Below are 18,200 nucleotides of genomic sequence, written 5' to 3' on the forward strand. Positions count from 1 at the left end.
AATTAATATAAGGACACAAGCAAAATTGTCCCCCAAACTTGAGGAATGGTGGCAATATTGACTTTTTACATTTTTTCCTGTATTTCAAGGAAGAGTCTGCAGGTATTTGTATATAATGGGATTTTCAGGCTGCTTATGTGTAAGATTGCAAATGTTTGCAGTGTTCTTACTGTTCAGTATTTCATATTGTAAAAAGATCAGGAGGATATATTAGTTGTTAAGGTAAAGTATTTTTGCGGCTTAAGGGAGGTAATGTAGCCCTCAAAATAGCTGCAGTTAGTCCTTTTCATTGGTAATCTGAAACCAATTTTTGTTTGTGAATTGACCTGTTGCATCTGTGCAATACATTTTAAAGCCCGAGGAGAGTCCTGTAGGAAAAGTGAGGTTCTGTTATTTATAAAAATAGGTCACTAGTAATAAAATTAACCTCATTTAAAATCACTGGTAATAAAATTAACCTCATTTAAATCACTCATTTAGATGTTTCTGTGAAGTATTAAGAGCCACCCACAGGTACTTTGTTGTATTTTTTCCCAAGGTCATCTTTAGTGGGTATACATTTATTTCCTTCTAGCCTTCTGTAAGTAAAAGTATGCAAGCAAAAATATGGTGAGGTGAGAATAGCTGCCCAAATGATTCCATCTTGTCCATCAAGAGGAATCACAATGAATTAATACAGATGTTTTTATCACAAGTGGTATAAATCGGAATCAAAGTAGTTTAAATAGAAAAAGGCTTCATTAACTCATACCTGGGAAGTGTAGCTTCTGCCACAGTTCAGTTTATCTGTGGTCTCAAACAGAATGGTTTCCTCATCCAGTGGGGGGTTGCTTGCTCTTAAGTGCACTGGTCTGTGGACTGGCCTTTTCCACAGGACTATGGTTGCTCCAGCTTTAATAACCACCCTTCTTGCTCTGTGTAACCTTAGACATGGTCCTGTGTTTCATGCTCCGAAGTAAAGAATAATTGGGCAAGGATTCTGAGTGGACCAGCTTGGGTCACATGCTCATTCCTGAACCAATTCCATTGTTCAGGGAGTTGGATATTCTGTATGGCCCAGCCAGGGAGGGATTTTGTTGGCAAGTTCCCAAAATTATTGGATCAGAGAGAAGAAATCATCCTCTGACAGAAACAGCAAATATTCAGTACAGCCTTCACAGGGACTTCTCATGTATTGGTCACAGAAATAGTGGGGAAAGATCTCTGGTTACAGTGCTATATAGAGTATGGGACTCATAAGGACTTTTAATTCATACCAGATACTTGTTCCAGGAAATAGTCTTACTTGGCGGAGATAAAATCTCATTCGGCTAATCTTTTAGGCCTTATAAGGCATGAAATTACTGATTAAATGTCCAGTTAATTCACTTCAGCGACCATTTGATGGTCACTGAAGTGTTTGATCAAAAATTAAGGTGTTTGGATACTGGATAATCTAATTCTCTATTGTAGGATTAAAAATAATAAAATAGTCACAGCTCATTGTTTTCCATTTCTGAAATGTGTTGGTTATAAGTAGTTACAGTGAGAAACCAGAACCTATAGGACTCAATCATATTAACAGGCTAATAATCATGCTACTGTTTGCAGAAAACCTTTTAAAATGTCAACTAGAATGTCTTCCCTAGAATATCAGAAAATTTTGCTAAACAAAAACAATTGGAATATTACTGTCCACTAAATTAAATGAGTATTAAATAGTCTCTTAAAACAAATCTTGCCCTTGCAAAAAGAAGAGGGCAGTGTAATAGACATAGCTTTAAATGAATAGGCACAATGGTTCATCCAGAACAAACACTAACATTGTGATCCACTGAAGAGTATTTCCTAAGTGCTAGGTCTATAGTTACAGTGGTCAACTAGGGATACTTTGCCTTGGAGGGCATAGTTGGCAATGTCAGGAGACAATGGATTGACCTTGCCAGGACTGGGAAACTGGTGCTACTAGTATCTACCAGCTAAGGTCAGGGATGCCGCTAAACATTCTACAATGTAGTAGTGATCAAAGGATGGCAGCTCCTAGAACAATCATTAAGACAGGGTGAACTTGAACTTAAAAAAAATTTTTTTTATTGTTACGTTAGTCACCATAAAATAAATCATTAGTTTTTGATGCCGTGTTCCAAGATTCATTGTTTATCTACAACACTTGAACTTAAAAGAAACTAGAATAACAGGCTGGGAGTTTACATTTATCCTTAAGCTGGAGGAGTCATTGAACTTCCGTGTAGAAGACAGTAACAGGATGGAAATAAAGGCTTTAGATTATTGAAATCAGAATCGAGGTAGTTTATAGGTGGTCACTGCACTACTGTTTTGGTTTTTCTAAATAGCTAACATTTTTCAAAGTGTTAAGTTTTTATTTATTTATTTAAGAATTTATTTATTTGACAGAGATCACAAGTAAGCAGAGGCAGGCAGAGAGAGAAGAAGGGAAGTAGGCTCCCTGCTGAGCAGAAGCCCAATTTGAGGCTGGATCCCAGGACTCTAGAATCATGACTGGAGCCGAAGGCATAGGCTTAAACCCACTGAGCCACCCAGATGCCCCAAGTTTTTATTTTTTAAGCTTTGTTTTCCCTTGTGAAGATTTAGGGTCAATTGAAGATAGGGCCTGGGGGCACCTAGGTGGCTCTGTGGGTTAAAGCCTCTGCCTTCAGCTCAGGTCATGATCCCAGAGTTCTGGGATCGAGCCCCACTTCGGACTCTCTGCTCAGCGGGGAGCCTGCTTCCCTTCCTCTTTCTCTGCCTACTTGTGATCTCTCTGTCAAATAAATAAATAAAATCTTTAAAAAAAAAAAAAAAAGACAGGGCCTGTTTGCTTTTTGCTCTGTACTTGGTACACAGGAGGATGATGCATAAACTACTGTCCAAATCCAGGGGTGTCTGGTTGGCTCAGTTGGTTAAGCATCAGACTCTTGGTTTTGGCTCAGGTCGTGATCTCATGGATCCTGAGAGGAGAGCCAGCCCACAGAGGGCTCCACATTCAGCAGGGGAGTCTGCTTAAAAGATTCTCTCCCTCTGCCTCTGCCCTTTCCTCCCTTTCTCCCTCTCTAACATAAATAACAGATCTTTTAAAAAGATACTGTTGCAGTTTGGTGGTTTGGGGAAAGAAGAACTCAAAAGTGATGGGAGATTAGTGGAATCAGCTGCAGTTAGAAAGGCTGAGGATCTGAGGAAAAATGAATTATATTTTGGATATACGAAATTTTGAGTAGGCCAATGAAATACAGAACTAAAACTTGGCAAAAGTTTTAGAGCAAGAGGTTAGCAAAGTAAATGAGTTTTCTTAAGAAAGATGATAGGACTTATCCTCCCACTCTAATGAAGAGCAGAAAATGAAACTGTGATGAGGTTTGTATAACGAACACTGTCATTTCAAGATTAAATAATAAATAGCTTTTGAGGAACTACAGTGGAATCACAAACTATCTATTCAAAAGACAATTCACCTGAAGGGATCATTTTGTTTGGACTTTTAACAACTTCGGGCTGTTTTGATCTTTAAAAAAAATCGCTGTCAACATTTAAAAATCAGGAGTCATATAAAAATCTTCTTCAATTCTCTTGAGAATCAGGCAGCTTTGTCAATCTTTGGTCTTTTTTATAGGCAAAACTGGATGGACCTGAGTAACTACTGCTGCCTTTCAGTCACTCCAGTTCGTTCCCCAAGCTGATTTATCTTATTTGTGTTATCCCCTGTATTCAAGTTTGCAATTCCTGGTCTACTGGTACAACAAAAAACAAAACAAAGCAAAAAACCCCCCAAAACCGTAACACTGAGCATTTAACTCCAGGCCCTGTTCATGCCACAGAGACCGTTCACTATTTAAGGGAGTTACCATTCTACCACTGTCTACAGGAGGAAATGGACACAAATGGAGACACCAAAGGTAAAGGACTTGCCCAAGGCAACAGCCAGCAAGTGGTATAGATCAGTTAAAAACCTAGTAAGACTTAAATGTGCAGTTAGCCAAATAGTTTTCAAATGAAATGGTAATAAATTACTCAATATGAACCTGAGTCTTTTCCTAAAAGCAAGGGAAAGAATCGGGGGGGGGGGCAATGATAAATTTTAACAAAGTCAGTACATCTGAAATTTTGATGAAATGATCGGATTCCTAGACTAGCACTACTAGAGCGAGTGAGTGGGATGGGCAATGGTCAAAGTACGATGCTTGAAGAAGAGCTTTCCGAAATGGTGTGGATTTTGAAGTCAACATAAGGTGAATGACCATGGGTGCAAGTGGTTGGGGATACAGTAGGGATAGAGAAACCTTGGACGCCGAGAAGTTGAGAAACTGAAAAACAGTGAGCAATGGCACGCAAAATACACAGGACTCAGCTGATCCTCAAAAAATGCTAATCCTAAGAAGTAAAAATTCAGAAACAGCAGACATAGTCAACATGTTTCTTGTCTGCATTTTAAAAGGATGAAAGGGAAAACCTGCCCAAATGGCAGGGTGGGGCATCTGAGCCTATCACATTTGATGTGCTAGAAATGCACCCTGAAGGCAAAAAAAAAAAAAAAGAAGTCCATTTCTGCTCCAGGCCTCTACTGATTGTGCCCTGATATGACTCAGTTATACTCAGATATTTTTCTGCTTGGAGTTGGTTGTTAACTGCTTTTGTTAAAAGTAAATAAGATAGTGAGAAGAAAAATCCAACTAGTTGGATAGGAAACGTTAACATAAATTCCCAGGCAATATTTGTTATAAATAAACATCTATACTTCAGGAATTCCTTCTGCCTGGGTTCTCCCCACAGTAATCCACATGGTTCAAGGCCTTACTTCCTCCAACAATCTGGGCAAACATCACCTTATCAGAGATCTCTGACCTTCCTATGGAAAATTACCAACCACCCCAAACCCCCCAGTATCATGACCACCATATCTCCCTACCATAGTATCAGCCCTGTTAAGAGTTGAGACTCTTGTTTTCTTCATGGTTTATTTATATTCCTAGAATAGGTCTGTGTACATAACAGAAGCTCAGTATTTGTTGCATTTAAAAAATTATTTATTTTAACAAATCTTTAAGGTCTTAACGACTTAATAAATCAAACGATTTCCCATTTCTACATTTAGAAATTATAAACTTAAAGTGAAGAAAATAAGCTAAAACTTCTATTCCATTTTTATTCCTTTTTACCACCCCCAAAGACCAGTGTTCGGTTACAAAAATAAACTCTCATTTATTTTCCTTTAGGGCTCATAGCCTACGTGTAAATAAATCCGATTTGCTGAGCTTCATAGTTTTGTGAAATGCACTGCGTCCATGACAGTACCTTCTAATGACAACTCAGCATCTTCTAACCACCACAGTAGGAGAAAACACTAAGAATTTTTTCAGGCTGTCATATTCAATTAATGCTCTTCTTTTTTTTTTCTTTCCCCTCTTGCAGGGGTAGGAGGATAGGAGGAGAGGATAATATTTATTTATTTATATGGACTTTATTGTTATTTATACTCAAGTTTTTAACAAAAATAAAAAACATTTTGAATCAGAGAATGCCTAAAAGTCAAACATTGAAGATGGTGGTCCCATTATTCTTGAAACCAGACATCAGCTAAAATGGACTTTATGTACTTTAAAAGTGAACAAGCATAAGCAGTCTTATTTGGTAAGTAGGTTAAATGTCAGCAAATCTAAAATTTCAGAGGCAATATTTTATTTCAAAAGTAATAAATAATATGGTCACATGTTAACTGGTGAGAGTTACAATGAAGGAAACCTTCAAAATTCTTTAAAAAATTGGAATTATTTCACAGTTAGGCTGTTCACATTTCTCATGACTATATGTTTTCCAATGACCTATTAACCTAAATTAAAAGTTAAATACACATTACCTTACCAACGATATAACTTCAAGGCTGAGAAAAAGCACTAATCACAAAGAATTTCAATTAAACATTAATCTAGCAGTCCAAAGAGAAGAAATGTTACTGATGAGAGAAGTCCTAATCCTAAATAATATAGCTATGCATCTGTTTAAGAGACTAATACACCCTTAGCTTCATCAAAACACTTGTTAAAAAAATTATACATATCTACTTTGTTCAAGAAGTAATATGAAACTTGAAATAATTCCTATTTTTAAAAAAAGTGACTCCTAAAAAGGTTCATAGCATCTCACTGACAAAGCACAAATATTACATTGAAAGGGTTCATCTATTTTGGTCTCTAGTTATTAAAAAAGAAAAAAAAAGCCACTGATAATTCATTATAATAATTCTATAAACAACTGGAAACATTATCAGGAAAAAAAAATTTGGTCAATGAAAAAAAAATCACTGATTCAATGAGCATTTCATCATTTTATTAACAAAATATAAGCAAGAATTACATCCCTCTCTGGTGAAACTTCTCAAATAATTTTATGTGGAGGGCCTTGAGATGTATCAATTATAAAACATGTTAAAATGAAAAAATTTTTTTAAATGTACAAATACAAACCAGTACTTTATACAAGAATTCTTATAAAGTTCGTTAATGTAAAAAATAATTTGTTTCAACTGAATATAAGGCATGTTCAGTTTCTGTAATTTTGTAGAACTATTTTTTTTGCTTTGTTGGAGACTTTTCTCTTCGCCAGTCCTGATGTTTGTTTGATTCTCTGGATTGTTTAGAATATCTGCTAGATTTTTCCCATCGCCTTTCGGCACCATTCTGATACCTATCTTCATCACTTCTAGAACCTGAATGTTTTCTATTCTTTTCTCTTGACTTTGATCTATCTTTTCTTATAATATTTTCACAGTCTTTATTTCGGTGTCTGTGCTCATTTTCAGAAAAAGAGTTTCTTCTCTCTCCTCTCTTCTTCTTGGGATCACCATACTTATTTTCCAAATCTGTGTGTGCTTCTTGGTCTCTGTCATTCATGATTCTACTGTAACTATTTCGTTCAGAAGGAACACCTCTGTCTGAAGTGTACTTTGTTATGGGATCTCTCCAATTTGGATCCCTTGAATTTTTATCTTTATGTTTTTCTGACCTTCTTTCTCTTTCAGTCCGTGCTTCCCGATGCCTTTGCTCTGGCCTTCTTTCTTCTTGTTTCCTATCATGGCTCTGTTGTTTCCTGATCAATTTATCTACTTCCTTACTTCTGGTGTTTCCTTGTCCCTTCTTTCTTCTATCTTTATCTGCATACGTAAAAGAAATCGTTAGCTTTTTTTATTTTAATCTTTACTTTAATAATTTAACAATTACATTTATTAATCCACTGTAGGTTTATTAATTCAGACAAACTGGATGCAAAACTAAATTGAATGGAAAGTCTTACAACAGGATATTTTACAAGATGAGTAATTTTTAAGAATATGTATTTTATCACCAAAGTACTGTTTTGATCCTTAGACTCAAAGCTATAAACAGAAACTTTAAATAAACTATAGCAAATGTAAAATTTTTTATAAAGTGACTAACAGGTACATTTCCACTTACAAATTTTATTCAAAAACAGAAATTCCAGCCCTGTGCATTATGTCATATGGAATAGTAATCAGATCTGACATGTTAATAAAAACACAGTGAGCACACATGTGAGCGACATCACTTCTAAAGCTGGGGAAGTGGGGTTACTGTGTTTAACAGCATGAATATGTATTTTTCAAATAAAAACCTCTTCCTACAAAAACAATAGTTCTGCTCTCCAGTGCTATCAGAGAAGCAGTATCTACACCGGGAAGAGAAGCTTGTTAAGACATATAATTACAGGGGCGCCTGGGTGGCTCAGTGGATTAAGCCGCTGCCTTTGGCTCAGGTCATGATCTCAGGTTCCTGGGATCAAGCCCCGCATCGGGCTCTCTGCTCAGTGGGGAGCCTGCTTCCCCCCCACCCGCCCTGCCTGCCTCTCTGCCTACTTGTGATCTCTCTCTTTGTCAAATAAATAAATAAAATCTTTAAAAAAAAAAAAAGACATATAATCATAGGCCTTATCTTGATTTCTGAGAAAAGTCTTTTGAAATGGCGGAGAACAATTCAATCTTACTGATACAATCACAAATATTAAATAATCACAGTGAAATTTTAAGCTATAAAACAAATTTAATCAGTTTATCTGTTATTTCCTTTGCGTACATAAATCAAAGGTGCTGAGAAGAACAAAAGTTCTGTCAAATTCATACATATACAGAAAGAACATATGGTAGAAAACTGCCTACCTTCGTCCTGTCTCCACCTAAATTTCACTGTACCAACCTGTATTTCTTCTGCCAAATGCCTACCCTTGGCATAGTCCATTGGTTTGCCACTAAGGATTTATTTCTCTGGTTCCTACCAAGCAGCTCAACTGAGCTGCAGCTACCCAAGCAGAAACCATCTGGCTGCGTGCTAAATCAACGTCTCTCTGTCCCTACTATTCACCACTCTCAGGGCAGTGCTGACAAAAAACCCTGAGCCCTACCATAATAGGCAACCAACCCACTGTTGGGTGTTTGCTTTATAATTTTCTAATTTTGGGACAGTTCATATTGCTTTTATGCTACTTAATATTTTACTAATAAAACAGAAAGCTCTCTACTGAAATTGTATGATGAGGCAAATTTATTTTGAATCAGCAAGATTCCTTACTGCAGCAATTCAAGCTGTGTTATCATCTGTTCTCAAAACAGATATCATGAAATAATAAATTCTTTAGAATTAAGAGGTGAATATTAAATGAACAATGTTAACGTATTTTAATTCAAGAATAAGACTTCCTGTGGGCAAATGCAATCTTGCTCTAATAATATAAAATACTGAGAGTCTCACAATTCTGGCTGCCACACACACTCTTTTAAGTGCAATAAGCCAGAGAACAAGAGTGTAAAGTTCCAACTACTTTATCCTGCCACTAAATATGCATTAAAAAGTAAGAAATGATATGCATTTTGGCCAATAAGACTATCTCTCATTCAGACTAAGACACTGTGATGGAAGAAAACAGAGTTGATCCTGGGGAAAACGAAACAGACCTTCTCAGAAAATGGCACATTTAAAAAAATCCTTTACTACTCTATTTCTACTTCTAGGAAGGATGGAAAAAGCTGTGGAAGACCAGTGCCCCTGCTGAAAACAACTAGAAACGCCAGATGCAAATTTAAAATCTTCTGCTTAAAGGCACTAAAGATCTTGAACAGCTTGAGATATTATAAAGAAAGGCAGTGCTCAAAAAAAAAAAAGGGACAGGATAGTGTATGTTGAAAGAACAGAGAGTCAACTTCAAGGAGTCCTAACTGCCAAAGCTGAAATGACCTGAACAACAAAATAAATTATAGTAATGGATTTTAACTAATTCAGATAAATACCCAAGAGTCCACACTGATAAAATGTAAAGTTAACAAGTAAGTGGGGGTGGGGGAGAGGGATAATTCTTTCTTGCAGAAGAAATTCAATCACTAAATGCAGAAGAAAAAGACAAATGGAAAAATCACATTCGGCAAACACCACAGTAGTTAAGTATTGCAGACAAGACCCAAAGATGGATGCTAAAATTAAAGAGCAAAAGGTAGAGGAGAAAGAGAAGATTTGCATAGTATCAAATTATCTCCCTACAAGACATTAATTTATAGAGAAAAGGAGTTTCTGTCTTTTCCTGCTCAAAAGAAATTGAGCAGATATCTCTTTAACCAAGTGATCAAAGTTAATGTCACCAATAAGACATATCAATATTATGAACTCCAAGATAAGATGCATTAAGAATACATTATTTCTATGGTATTCTGTCCAAAAATGCATAACCTCATTCTAATCATGTAAAAATATCAGACAGATATCCAAGTTGAGGGACCAATTCTAAAATATAAGTGACCAGAGGACTTCAAAAGTCTCAGAGCCATTAAAGCCAAGAAAACCTGAGAGGAATAGGTTATAGAGGACTAAGAAGAAACTCAGTTCAATCCAAGTAGGAACCCGGAATAAGAAAAAGGACATTAATGGAAAAACTGGTGAAATTCAAGTAAGAATATGTTTAATGTATTGTTACAATGTTAATTTCCTGGCTTCGGTAATGGAACTCTGGTTACATACAATACTAACACTAGGAAAAGTTGAGTGAAGGCTATATGGGAATTTTCTGTACTATTTGCAACTTTCTTTTAAGTTGATTAAGGGCCAGCATTCTAGGGGCGCCTGGGTGGCTCAGTGGGTTAAGCCACTGCCTTCGGCTCAGGTCATGATCCTGGGGTCCTGGGATCAAGTCCCGCATGGGGCTCTCTGCTCAGCAGGGGGCCTGCTTCCCTTCATCTCTCTCTGCCTGCCTCTCTGCCTGCTTGTGATCTCTCTCTGTCAAATAAATAAATAAAATCTTTAAAAAAAAAAAAAAAAAAGGCCAGCATTCTAGAGAGGGTGGAACCATGGAGAAGTAAGCTGACATTCTACAGCCACTTTCTCCCTATGAGCATCTGCTGATCCAGGGTTACTGCTGAGGGACAGAGAGACCAACAGAGCTCTGGCAGCTGCACAGGCTGGGAGAGACAAGAATGGAATGGAACTAGCTATCTGCAATACATACATGTGACAAAAGATACATATCCACAAAACCTAAAGAACAACAAATTTATAGAAGAGACAACTTCATAAAACAACAAAAAGGGGGGAAAGGTAGCAAAAGATTTGAAAAGACATTCACAAAAAGGAAAATACCCAAATGACCAATAACATTATAAAATAGTGTTCAACTTCATTAATGATCAAGAAAATGCAAATTAAAACCACAATGCAATACCATTACATATCTACCAGAACAGTTAAAATGAAGAAGATATCCAACCAAAGCGCTGAGAGGATGGGAGCTACTGGAACTCTCAAACATAACGGATAGGGGTCTAAACTGAAATACTGACTTGTCAAGCTGGCAGTAACTACTAGAGCTAAATATACACACAACCTACAACCCAGAGATTCCCAGGACAAACCTAACGGAAATGCAGATAGGTACATATATGTGCATTTACATATATGTACATACCTACCGAGTATGAATAAGGATATTCATAGGAATACTATTTATATATCTCAATTGCTTCTGAGTAAAAGGGATGTTAAATAGACTGTAGCATATTCATACAGTGGAAAACTATACAGCAATAAGACTGAAGGAACTATAACTAAATGCAGTATTACAGATGAAGCTCACAAAAGTAATTGTGAAAGATAAGCCAGACACAAAGGAGTTCACAAAACACAGTTATAAAGTTAAAAACAGGCACAATGAATTACGGAATTACAAATGAGAGTAGTAGCTGCCCTGAGGCAGTGGATGGGAGGAGCAGCAGTAGCTAGTAACTCTGGTAATGGGTAGCTAGCATGTGGATGTGTTCTCTTCATGAACATTTACACTTACAATGTGTGCAATGAACGCATGGCATTTATCAGTAGCTAACATGACCTCACTACAGTAAAAAACTCTTTAAAAATTTTTTTTAAAAAATAGAACTACTAGAAAAGCTATAAACTGGACTATAGGCACTATGAATGAATGGCATTTCAGTCGTCACTCAAATAAGTATTTGCAATGAAATATCTTCATTTCTATGAAGAGGATTCCAATAGGTAATCTTAGCATTATAAATGATGCAATTCACTACAGGCTCCAGCAGGGATAGATGATCATTTATATTATTAATTGTGGCTTTTAAACAACTGAACTCTAAAATAATCAAGCAATCAAATTATTTTCTTCCCTTGCTGTAAACATCACCAGCAATATACTTGTTAGAAAAGAGAGCCCAATCCATTAGAAGTGAGTTTCCATACCTGAGGCAGAGCTCTGACTACTGCTGGATGAAGACCCACTGTCTTCGCTGGAAGACTCTGAACTACTGTCACTGCTGTCCGAGTCAGAGGCAGAGGAGGCCGAATCTGAAGAGGAGGACGCGGAAGAGGAAGAGGAAGGGGATTTATTTGCCTCAACATCTGGTTTCTGTGCCACAATGACCTTCGGTGTGTTTTTGAGATGCTCACGCAATTCATCCCTAATTAAAGATATAATCTCTGTTAGTTTCTGCTTTAAAGGCACCTATGACATAATTTTATAAGATGAAAATAAAATTTTGAAAACTATCCTTACGTTAAACCTCCAAGACCTATCGAAGTAAAGAAGTTGATGGCAAACCGAGTGTTTCTTGGATTATCTCGGGGTAATAACCCTTCAAAAAATGGCTGTAGGGTTCTAAAACAAGAAAAGAAAATGAACAAAAGAGAACACATTGCTTAAAGATAAAAAGGCAAATTTCTTATATAATCACTTTTCAGATTTTCTATGTATTTTTAAATTGGTAAATGAAAAACAAGTAAGAGATTTATATAATTTATTAGATTAGGCTACATGCTATTTAAATGAAATAAGTAGGGTCAAGTCATAATTTACTAAACTTACAACAGAGGAGGTTTTTTTAAAAAAAGATTTATTTATTTGAGAGAGAGCCTAGGCACACAGGCGTGCAGGGTGTGGGGCCTAAGGGAGAGAGGGGGAAAAGAATCTCAAGCACACTCCTCAAGGAGTGCGGAGCTCAACACCGGGCTTGATCTCACAACCCTGAGATCATGACCCGAGTGGAAACCAAGAGTTGGATGCTTAACTGACTGAGCCACCCAGGCGCCCCACAGAAGTTTTTAAAAACTTTTTTATACATCACACATACATACATATTTTATAACATACACAATCACACACACACATACACACACATCTGTGAATGTATACAATAAAGTAAAAACAAATCTCTGTTTTATATATATACACACACATGCACACACAGCACTGTGCACAGCACTGGGGGATGGGAAAAAACAGTCAACAAAAGGGCGAAATCATGGATGAAGACTGCATACAATCATTATTTCCAGGGATGGGAACAATACAAGGTGGTCTGGACATGTTGTTCTGAGTGCCACACTGAATGACTAACCAGCAGGGTCAAGACAAACTGTTACACAGAAAAAAGTGACATACAGGAAAAATAATTAAGAGTTTTGCTGGATAGACCAAAAGAGGGGATTTCTAGCTCTGGAAATGGAGGTAAGGAAGCACGAACAAGCTGAGCAATGTTGGTGAAGTCTAAGGAGAGGTGAAGTAGACAGGGACCGGTAAGGTTAGTCTATGAAACCAAGAGGAGAGAGGGACTAGCCCAGAGAGGGCATGTTGAAGCCAGAATGGAAACTGTGGCAAAGAGGAGAGGTAGGCTGAAGAGTAGAGACCATGAAGAGTGAGGCAGAATGAAAAGAAAGTGAGGAGCCACAGTGAGCAAGTGGCCAACTGCATTAGTAAGGCCGGAAAATCCGGGGGCAGGAGGATTGAGAAAAAGTACTTGACTTGGCAGGCAGTCACTAAGAAATCTGAAAGGATGATTCAGCAGTGTGAATGAAGTAGAAGTCAACAGTAATCTGAATAAATTGGAAATAAGAAAGCTGGTGTAGGGATTACATGATAGTCCTGGAACACGATTCTCATTCAGTGTAATAATTTGAACAACTACATGACCGAGTCATCTAAATACATTTATAATTACCATTGATAACAAAAATTAATTAATTTTCTAAGGTTCAAAATTTGGGTTAAAAATGAAAATAAAGGGGTGGCTGGGTGGCTCAGTGGGTTAAAGCCTCTGCCTTCAGCTCAGGTCATGATCCCAGAGTCCTGGGATCGAGCCCCGCATCGGGTACTCTGCTCAGCAGGGAGCCTTCTTCCTCCTCTCTCTCTGCCTGCCTCTCTGCCTACTTGTGATCTCCGTCTGTCAAATAAATAAATAAAATCATAAGAAAAAAAAGAAAATAAGACTAAGCAGTACTCATTAGAAAACTCCAATGAACATGCAAAATAATTGTGTGTTCTAACTAAATTAAAAGAGGCACTGATTCTGTGTTTACTCTCCTGCAACTAAAATCCAACATTAAAAAACTGCATGTTGGGGGCGCCTGGGTGGCTCAGTGGGTTGAGCCACTGCCTTCGGCTCAGGTCGTGATCTCAGGGTCCTGGGATCGAGTCCCGCATCAGGCTCTCTGCTCAGCAGGGAGCCTGCTTCCTCCTCTCTCTCTGCCTGCTTGTGATCTCTCTCTGTCAAATAAATAAATAAAAATCTTTAAAAAACAAAACAAAACAAAAAAAAACCCTGCATGTTGTCCTGTGCCACAGAACATGAGATTCAGAGTAGTAATTAATGGGAGAAGAAAGACCTAGGGACGCCTGGGTGGCTCAGTTGGTTGGACGACTGCCTTCGGCTCAGGTCATGATCCTGGAGTCCCAGGATCGAGTCCCGCATCAGGCTCCCAGCTCCATGGGGAGTCTGCTTCTCTCTCTGACCTTCTCCTCGTTAATGCTCTCTCTCACTGTCTCTCTCTCAAGTAAATAAATAAAATCTTAAAAAAAAAAAAAAAAAAAAAAAGAAAGAAAGAAAGACCTAGGGACTTAACTCTTGTTTTTACAACCAAGTGTGGATTTAGGTTGGAAGATTCCTGAGGACAGTAAGAATAAAACGTGCATAATGATAAACTTACTCATCCTTTAATCTTGCATTAAGCTTAGGAAGACCCATATATTCACACAGTTCTTGGAAAAATATTTTAACAAAAATTCTACTGGATGATGTAGTGGTTTCTTCACTTAGCTTTATACATTCAAGAACCTGAAAATTAAAAGACAATTTTATTTTGTTCTAAAGATAAGACAAAATGACCAACACTTATAACTTTAAGCATCTCTAAAGAATTATCTGTATCTTTCTTTGTCCTAGTAAGTATTATTTCTTGGCAAAGTTTAAGACTGTCTCTCTATGCTAATTTTCATAATGCTAAGACACTACAGAAATAGAGTTCATTCTTTCTTGAGTAATGTGCTTTTATATTCTGCTGTAAGTATATAATGCTGAAGCAAAGATTACTAGCTCCTAAAACTCACTCATCAAAATGTGGATATATATAGGGGTTTGGGGCAAAATGCCACTTAATGCATTAGGCTACAGTTTTGTATAGTACATATACAGTAAGGGTAAAGACAGGAAGAGTGATGGTTTGTTCTGAATACCAAGATTAAGCCTTAAAAACTGAAGCCATAGAGATGTTTTAGGACAAATAAAACTAAAAGTAACCTCCAGTTTCTATGTTCCAGGAACCCATTTGCTTCGATTGTTTAAAACCTTGATTTCATTTTCATTCCCAGAGGGAAAAAAGTAGTAAAAATATTATTATAATCAGGCTCCTAGGCCAGCTTAAAAAGTACCTATTAATGCAGCTAGACATACTTAGTACTTACAATATTACAAGAATCTATTTAACATTTATAAGGTCACTTTGCTGCCTCATTCTACTATCAGGTTGTGGTATAGTACAATGTGATCCTCTTCTTTCTTTCTTTCCTCTTGGATGTAATTTCTTTCTTTCAACTTCACTTTTCTTATAACCTATCACTTGTTATTTTGTACTGGCGCTATGGGCCTATCTTACCTTATGTATTTCTTATATGGTATGTTCCTTTAAAGCAGAGATCATATATAGTTCACTTTGGATGCCCAGTATCTCTCTCAAGTGACTGGACACAGAGCTGGTAACTTAATGAATGGCTGTTGGATGAACAGCAGTTGTACAATAAATTCCAGCGTCACGAATGTATTTTAAATTCCAATCCAGTATTCATTTGTGTATCAAGGATATCTTATCTTGTTCTAAAGAACTGACTACATGATGCATGGACCATAAAGCTATTCGTGTACATGGGTATGAGTATATATGCACGTGTGCACACACAGAGAAGAGGAAAATCTCTATTTTCCCCTGAAAAGACCATTAGCCATCACTAGTAAAAATCACTATTAAAAAGGGCTGTTAAAATCATCACAGGTGGTATTTCTTACACTCACGTTATTTACCTAACTTCTCAATCCCACGCTGTATGAATATAACCTCAAAGATAGCCATTACGATAAAAGTTTGCTATACATTTCATTTTAAAGTACATTTCCTACATAGGAAAACTATGGTTATATCATACTTAATACCTATTCGAGAATAATGGGATGAGGAAGGAAGAATTAATATCGGTTCATCTACTTACACTCCATGGAAGTGAATCAGTGTATAAAAGGTGAGCAAACATCTTGGCAACATTTCTCAATTTGTTTGTTTCCAAGCGATGGATGGTATCATATTGTTCTTTGAATATACTTTCAAAGGATTCCATGTATTCTTTTTTTAGCATGCAAAATCGCTAATGAATAAAAAAACTGAAGGTCAGTAGCACTAAAAACTGACTCTCAATACCATTACCAGCATATTAGATCCTTCTAAATTTACTGAATCAAAAATTAGTAAATATTTTGCATATCATATCATTCAATCTTTTTGTGCTATATGATGGAATGCTTAAAAAAGAAGGTAATGTATATCATCCCTATTTACCTGGGATTTATACACTAAAACAAAATTATACAAGTAGCTTATCATAGACACATACATTTATATACCATGCAAATATATTTCTCTGTGGGTAGAGTTTAGATTTAAAAACTTATTTTAGCTCATGCTCTATTTGTGTTGCCTGAACATGTACTTGACTTCAGAAAATGCTTTGACATTTTGAAAAGGCAACATTTAATTGTCCTCTTTGGGAAACTGTTACAAAGCATAAAGAATTTCAAAAAGTTCTGGAAGAGTTATAAGCAATGTTAATAAGGCACTGCAAAATGAAGTAGGAAAGGAGGAAACTACAGAGGATGGGAAACCCGAGGGAGGGAAGAGCAACAAGCTCTTAGGGAAGACTTGCTCTTATATTAGACAAGACCAAAAAGCAGACACGTTAATTCACAATATTCATATTATGGATTACCCTAGTGATTCTACTAAATTCTAACAAGAAAAATGAGGCTGTAACTCACCCCAGCTAATAAGCCAAAAAATTTCTCATATGTCCTTTGTTGGGCACAACAGTCAAGTATCATGTTGCAGAGTTCTTTCTATTTGGAAAAAAAATTGCATTAGTGATTGATAAAACAATGAATCCATGCTGTATGATAATTTATCAATATGATAGAGACAGTTTGAATTTTTAAATAAGGGTTTAAATACACAAAACTTCCAAAGCTTTGTGAGCTTAAGTTATCAGGACAAAATTAAGAAATTCAATCTATGTCAACCTGTTTAGTTTTTCAAAGCCTTCAGCCTGGCTGATAGTTTCCATAGTCATCCATTAGAAAATTATAAATTTATATTACGTATGAACCACCTCAAGATATCTACTATATGAAACAGATATACCATGAAGAGACTACTGAATAGACTATATTCTAAAAAGAGTCTACACAAAATCTTTAAAAATACAGCTCATTCTTATGCCACCTAATAATTCAGTTATATACCTTTAAACTCAATTATTAAGGAATATATTTAATTAGTATGGAAAAGGTAGAACATGAGTCTTCATAGAAGCATAAATAAGCATAGTTACAACATTAACTTAAATGTTGTAAGGTCTTTTTAAAAGAACAAAGGAAATAAACACCTCTGTGGCTGGATTTTCTAGCCTCAAAATAAAATGTTACACATATAGATCTACTGATAAATCTATACAAATAGATCAAATCATTCCATAACTACTGGAGTAATATACTGTCTAATCAGCTATTTTTGGGCCTTCACAACTCCTGTGCAAAAATTCTGTTGAGCTAATAAATGCAAGAGTTAATCCAGGACCAGAAATACCATCATCACAAATGATTTATAATTTTAAAATACTATAATGAATTATGTGTTGATTATATCAATTTCATAGACAAAGAAACTCAGACAACATGGACAGCTCAATGGAGACAAAATTTAAAAAGGCCTAAATTCATTCTTTGACCACTGCTGTAGAATTGACTAAGTATATATTTTTCTACAAAACATTTACCAAAAAGTTAAAAATTATTCTTTTTCCAAATATAGTAACTGCAATGGATTTGTGTTCTATAAATGGAAAATATAAATATAATAATATATTTATTATATAAAATACAATATATACCCTTTCAGTTCATTTTTACTTCTATTTAATTTCACCTTAGTATTTTCAATTAGCAATTTTGACATTTTGTCATATTTAACAATGTGAGATGCAACCTAAGTAAATATGTAAATATATTTTCTTTTATTTATTTGAGACAGAGATATATGGAGAGATAGCATGAGCAGGGGGAGAGACAGTGGGAGAGGGAGGAGCAGATTCCCTGCTGAGCCAAAAGCTCAATGTTG

At 36.2% G+C, this 18,200-nt stretch overlaps 1 protein-coding gene across 2 annotated transcripts in view; it reads right to left on the reverse strand.

Moving 5' to 3' along the window:
- Positions 1–6,296: 6,296 nt before the first annotated feature.
- CWC22 (CWC22 spliceosome associated protein homolog) overlaps positions 6,297–18,200 on the reverse strand; it is a 58,744-nt gene continuing 46,840 nt past the window's right edge. For both annotated transcript variants that reach the window (XM_059394275.1, XM_059394274.1), the window contains exons 15-20: positions 16,847–16,924; positions 16,027–16,179; positions 14,475–14,602; positions 12,049–12,150; positions 11,736–11,953; positions 6,297–7,141 (exon numbers count right to left, since the gene is read on the reverse strand). In XM_059394275.1, coding sequence (XP_059250258.1) covers positions 6,555–7,141; positions 11,736–11,953; positions 12,049–12,150; positions 14,475–14,602; positions 16,027–16,179; positions 16,847–16,924 — 1,266 coding nt within the window. In that variant the 3' untranslated portion in view covers positions 6,297–6,554. The remainder of the gene's footprint in view (positions 7,142–11,735; positions 11,954–12,048; positions 12,151–14,474; positions 14,603–16,026; positions 16,180–16,846; positions 16,925–18,200) is intronic.

Source organism: Mustela nigripes, chromosome 3, assembly GCF_022355385.1.
Source record: "Mustela nigripes isolate SB6536 chromosome 3, MUSNIG.SB6536, whole genome shotgun sequence".
NCBI classification, from domain to species: Eukaryota; Metazoa; Chordata; class Mammalia; order Carnivora; family Mustelidae; genus Mustela; species Mustela nigripes.